The sequence below is a fragment of the Chaetura pelagica genome, unplaced genomic scaffold (assembly GCF_000747805.2).
Source record: "Chaetura pelagica isolate M959 unplaced genomic scaffold, ChaPel_1.0 scaffold637, whole genome shotgun sequence".
In the NCBI taxonomy this organism is placed as follows: domain Eukaryota; kingdom Metazoa; phylum Chordata; class Aves; order Apodiformes; family Apodidae; genus Chaetura; species Chaetura pelagica.
Window position 1 is genome coordinate 1217442 of NW_009953950.1, and position 6429 is coordinate 1223870.

The window sequence follows — 6429 nt, forward strand, 5'->3', positions numbered from 1 at the left end:
CCTGTCCCCCGAGCGGCCTCGGCATCCTTCTCCTCAGCCAAGCCCAGGATTTCCTCGTTGCTCGTTAAATGTTCCTGGCTGAGGTCAGAAAGCGAAAATTCCAGGCTGTCCTCGCGCCAGATGTCGGCCGATTTGGAGCGCTTCTTCTTGAAGCTGGCCGTCTCCATGAAGCCTGTCCCGTTGGTCGCGTACCGATGCGACCTCCCGTCGCCGCGGCCTCGGCATCCTTCTCCTCAGCCAAGCCCAGGATTTCCTCGTTGCTCGTTAAATGTTCCTGGCTGAGGTCAGAAAGCGAAAATTCCAGGCTGTCCTCGCGCCAGATGTCGGCCGATTTGGAGCGCTTCTTCTTGAAGCTGGCCGTCTCCATGAAGCCTGTCCCGTTGGTCGCGTACCGATGCGACCTCCCGTCGCCCTCTGCCAGGAACGCTGGCTCGTCCCCGTAGAGCCTGCTCTCCTCCGAGTCAGGCATGCTCTGCACGGAGGCGGCGGTGAGGACGGTACTGCTGTCCACGCTGGGGGTGACGGAGGAGTCGGTGTGGTAGGAAACAGGCCGCAGGCCCATGTCCACCCGGTCCACCCAGATGGGGCTTCCAAAGTCCTCTAGGTTGGCCTCCTGGGCGAAGGGCTCCAGGCCGTTCTCCGCCAGGGACTGGGGAATGCTGGGGGTGCTGCTGGAGCGGGTGCTCACTTCTGAGTTGCGGTGGATAATTTTCCCGGAGGAGGCGTGCCGGGTCCGGCGGGAGGCTTTGCTGGAGAGGCGAAGCGAGCGGGAGGTGTGCTTGCGGCCCAGGCCGGGGTGCTTCTCTCCGTAGAAGGCGTGCTCTACGCCCTGGCTCTCCGCGTTCCCCATGGCGTCACGGTCTGCAGGAGGAGACAGCGGGCACGGTTACAGGCAGCAACCAAACGCGCAGGCAGGACACACCGACACTTCACTCAAAATAGCTTTTTTTTTTTCATTTTTTTAGTGAACCTCTCTTCAATCCTACAGCTACACCATAGCTTCTACCAGATCTAGCAGGATGCACTTTAACAGCAGCAACTGATCCCACAGGATTAACTAAGGGGGCCAGCAACCGTACCAGCACACATAGAAATACAACTCAGTTAAATTGGTATGTAGGAAAAAGCCAGACGATAGCTATGCTGGTGTAAACGAAGAGTGTAGGAGAGGGAAGGGTTGGACCTTGAAGCTTGGTGTGAACTGGAACTAGTTTACCACCAAAAGTGCACTGGCAATCTCAGCTCTGCACACATTCACTTACTCTTCATGTTTACTTCATGATTCCAGTCAACACTACAAACTAAAAAACTCAACAGCTATTGTTTATCTGCATATAACAAGATGGCAAAAAGCAGATGGATTATGTCTTTATCTGAAATGTCACTTTTCTTTTTTTTTTTCTTTTTTTTTCTTTTTTTTTCTAGGAACTGTGAACTGAAGCACCAAATAGCAAAGTGCAAATTCAACTGTTTGGCAGCAAGCTAGTGATAGGTTTGATTTCTGGAACAAAAAAACAGTGCAACATGAAGCAGGTACAGAGAGCCCCACACTAGAAATTCATATTATGAAAAATAAATTAGCATGAGTGACTCAGACTATACAAAAATAACCTTTCCTTCCCACTCACTCTGAAGCAGATAGCTAGATCTAAGTGCTTTGATCTAGCAAAGAGAAAACTGAGCTGGAATGCAGGGAGTGGGTTTCTGTCCCCATCTCTGTACCTAGCCTCCTGCATTATTCAGTTGCACACATCCCACTGCAAAACAGGTTTCACATCCAGAAGATGGGAGTGGTGATCTGGATTCAACCTTGAAAAATACTTTGAGGTCATGATCTCACTCAACAAATGTCAGAAATATTTTATCAGTAATATTGGCTCCTTCTGGCCAAAGATCAAGAAGAATAAGAAAAGCAAATGTTAAAGTACGTGGCCATTCAAAATTAAATAGGAGATCCTGAACTACACAGAAGACAATTATTTTTAGATAAATAGTCCATAAATCTTGTTCTGAAATTCCAGGACAATTTCCTCATTCTGAGGTATTTTTTCTGTTAGTCCTGGTTGAAAAAGAGCTGCCCTGACAGTAAATAATCTGGCATTTCTCATTCCTTGGGGCAATTTCTTCTCCTTTAACAGGATGCGCCGAAGTTAGCGAGCCAGATGCTGGCAGAATTAATGTGATCATGTATTTTCCCTTGCTATCTCAATTCACACAGTCACGGCTGCACGGAACTGAATTAGCCCAACATAAATTACTCAGAAAGCAAGGAATCAATTGTGCTAAACGCAGGCACAACACTTTCTGCCGTAGGCTGCCCTGGGCGCCTGTGGTAGCACTGAACTTGTACAGTGATACTTCTGACCACAGTCAGAAGATTATGCTTCTCTGCTCTTCTACCCAGCTAAGTAGGTCATGTCTGAGGCTAAAAGTCTGTTCAGTTCTGGAGCAACAGGCACCTCCATAAATATATGGAGATTTCTCTATCTAAAATAAATATAACTGCATGTCAAGTAAACTATACCAGGAAACACCCTATGTTGACTGAAATTAATGGCTGAACTCCCATTGACTGTCATGAAACTTGGCTATTGCACATAGTTTAGAAAAATAAATGGGATGAACAGAGGGCATGTTTTAATCTAAAAACAAAAAATAATAATAAAAAAATTACAGTAATATAAATCCCTAGACAGGGCTGATTATTTCTTAAAAGCTACAGCCCTTTGATATGGACTGGACTGAAAAACAAACATCAGCTAGTTTTTGCTTCTAAAACATTTTATAGCACAAAACCTGCATTTTGTCTTCCACACTGATGTCTAAAACCAGACCTCTACTCCCCATTTTTGCAAAAGAAACCCTCTCGGGGTAATGCCTTTAGCTGCTTTGATTCTGACATTCTTGCTAACCACACTTTCACTCCACAGGTTTTCCACCAGCTGCAAAGCCCATCAGAGCATGCAACCATTTATCCCCAGTCTCCAGCCACGCAGCCAGCACTTCAGTGCCTACCTATGGAAAAAGAACAGTTTTATAAGTCCTCTTGAAACCCTGAATGATCGAAGAATGGCTTTTTACCTTTAGAAACAGAGCTGCCAAGGGGCAGGAATGTTCCCTGCACACCACACGACGACGCACGCTTGCTGAGGAAAATGCTGAGCAGCGGGGCTACAGAAAGCAGCCCTGTGCCCCCATCTCGATGGAGTCTCCATGCACACCGGGCAGAATTTCACCCAGCCAGAAAGTAACTGAACCACAAATGCCTTGGTGACGAAAGGAGCAGCAGCTCAGGCTGCATCCCACCAGGAATAACTGCTAGAAACACTTTCATGGAAGGAGGAAAGTCTTTTCTCCGCAGACAGCGACAGGAATGTTTACTGAGTGACTTCACACAATGAGAAGTATCTGCTAGATACCGGCAAGAAGTGTCAGACTTCAAAGTAAAGAGCCGTCCCTTTCAATTCCGTGGATTGGCGCTTTAGGTGAGGACGCGTTTGCAAATCCTGCAGACAGCTATCTGTTCCACAGATTAGCCCGTCCTTCCCTCCCTCACTCCTGCATCCAGGAAGCACGGATGAAGTGGCCTTACCCTGGAGCCACTAACGCTGCAGGTTTGCGCTCTGCACGGGGGGCGAGGAGCCGCCGCTCCGGCCGCAGCGCTGCCAGCTGGCACCCCTGCTGTGGCACATCACTGCTCCCTGCCAGCTGCCAGGAGATGAGGGGCACGACGGGCTGAGCCCACCGCAAGTGGGGATGGCCAGCATCACCAGCTCAAGCTGAGGGTGGCCGCGTGTGATGCGCCTGGGACAAACGGCTCCCCTCCTCCTCCGACTTTCTCATCCCCGTTTTTGCATCTCTTCTGCATTTCTGGCTAAGCATTTCTATGAGCTACCCCCCAACCAATTCCAGTACCCACGCAGCGGGGTCCACTAAAACAGCAGAAAATAAACCCAGCGGGAGGAAGAAAGGAGGGGGGGGGAAATACTTTATTCACTAGTTTATTTTTGCTGGGATTCAACCGGCATATGCCAGAGGCTGCACAAGGGTGCCCGTCTGGGTACACGGCAGGGTGAGGGACAGGGCAGCACAGCTGGAGGGCGATGCAGGAGCTGGGAAAGGGGAGGACAGCAAGGGATACCTCCCCCATTTTTTGGCAGCAATGAGCTGTTAGGTCAGCTAAGGCAGATGTGGAAAGGCAGCCCTGAAACATGAATTCTCACTGAAGCAGATGCTGGCATCCTCGGCTAGCAGGAGCTGGCGCTGGGCAGGGGAGGGGAGCCCCAACCTCCCCCTCCTAGGGGCAGCGGCAGACACCCTGGGGCAGAAACGTCTTAAACTGCTCCAGCAACAACTGCCAGATGCTGCCTGTCTACAGCTTAACTGAATTTAGCACACTCAACGAAAAAAATCTGTATCACATTAAGAAAATGAGTAATGTTAATGGGAGCTGAACACAAATGCCGGTAGGACAAAGGCTCCCCTTGTTTGCTCACCCACCAAATCCAAAGGTGACCGTTAAAGACCTATCAAGGTACCACCAGGATACAGCATAAATCATGTGTGACACATCTTGATGCTTTAAACAGGTCTGTTGCTTTCGACCAACAATCATGATGTGTCAAAAATCTGTTCTGAATTATTCTCTGAAGCTAGCAGAGATTAACACACACAGACCATGCACTGGAAACAGAACGAGTTGGAAATTTTTCAGCAGAAAATGTTGATTCATCAAAACCCAAACTTTTTGTGGGAATAGATTGCTTTTGATGAAAGGCTCCTCCACTCCAATAGGGAGAGATTTGAAGACTGAAACAGGGAGACAGGCATGTCTACTGGAACTGGCACCAGCTCAGTGACTCAAGTGCTGAAGATGCAGAAGATCAAGATTTGTATCTGTAGCCCAAGTCAGGCAAACAAGGGGTGGCAACTTGTTCCTCCACATCCTTCAGAGGTGCCTGACCATGGAGCTATAGGCTTCTCTGGGAAAGGCCTGTCTCCCTCAGAAGATCTGCTCTCTCCTGGTTCAGAGCCGGGAGAATGTAAAAGTTGTGGAAATCTTCATGAGGCCAGAAAAGTGACCTTTTAGCCAGCTTGCACATCAAGAGATCATACAGGGGGTTGAGTTGTTGGGGTTTTTTTAAACCAAAACTTAAGATTTATATCAATGTTAGGGTATCAGCAGAGAGGGCACAAAGGAAAGCTTTTGAAAAACTATTCCCTACATCAGTTACCCTAGACAGGTGGACTGAACTCTAGCTGAACTGCTGAGTTTTTGCTGGATCAGTTGTATATAAAATGATTACGCATAAAGACAATTGCATTCTGGATGACCACTGATGATAGCTCCATCAAAGAATATAACTTTCTTTGAAAAGAGTAGTTTTCCTTTCTCATCCCTTACTCCGGATATTAAATATTTCTTAAAATAATTACAAAACCAAAATACTCATTTCAACTAAGCCTAAGTTACTAACTCTCAAACTTGCAAAAAGTTGGGTCTTCAGATTCCAGAAGGAAATCTGAAATATATTAACTGTCCAACCAAATTTGAAGCACCTCGCAAGACAACAGATTGCATATTTAAAATTAGATTTTAGTAGGAGGCCCTGGTGACAAATCTGTATTTTTCTCCTGGAGCAGAGCTTGAAGGCTGTGAGAATTAGAACAATGATTAAATCCACAGCGAGCAATGAGCTTACAGAAATAAACTTTTGCTAAAATCTGCCAGCCAACATCAAAGTTTTTACTGAATTTACAAGAACCACACAGAAAAATGTACAAGACTAATAACCAAGTGTGAACATACACGTTTTATTGTAATTAAAATGTGCTTTTTCAAAAGGGCAAGAGAGAGGCTGAAATTCCACAGTAAGCCTTTGAGTTTCTCAGAAACTCCAGCAGCATATTCAGTTGTTTTCAAATCAGAACCTTTTAACCAGCCATTTCTTTTTTGTAAGCTGCTCTCGCATATGTTAAAGCACAGGATGGACTCTGAAAAGGCCCTGCAGGCAATTCAAACAAGAGGAGGAAGGAGGGAGGGATGTCATCAGTAGCTGCTAGATAGCCATCCAAACGCCTTTGTATTGCTAAATGGGTGTAACCATAAACCATGGTCAGCTTATCCATTTTTTTCCCCTCCCACAAATGATTATACAACACAGCAAACTCCTAGAGAAAAATATATGGACACACATGTACCTTCCAAGGCAGTACTGGTATCCAGCGCAACCTTCCCCAAGAGAGCTGTGGCATTTAGAGGTATAGAATTGCAAATGATACCAAAATGAACAGTTACTGGGACTGCAGAAGCTGTCAGCACCTGCCACTCAGCGACTCCATTACTCTTGCGTCAGAGTCTATGACTACATGCCAAACACCTGGGGAGAAAGAGGGGAGAAAAAAAATAATCAGAAAAAGGGTTAGCAG

General features: G+C 46.8%; 1 protein-coding gene across 1 annotated transcript in view; it reads right to left on the reverse strand.

Annotated features, from left to right (window-relative positions):
- TIAM1 (T-cell lymphoma invasion and metastasis 1) overlaps positions 1-850 on the reverse strand; it is a 120608-nt gene extending 119758 nt beyond the window's left edge. Inside the window, exon 1 of the mRNA XM_010001826.1 lies at positions 165-850. Coding sequence (XP_010000128.1) covers positions 165-850 — 686 coding nt within the window. The remainder of the gene's footprint in view (positions 1-164) is intronic.
- Positions 851-6429: the final 5579 nt, after the last annotated feature.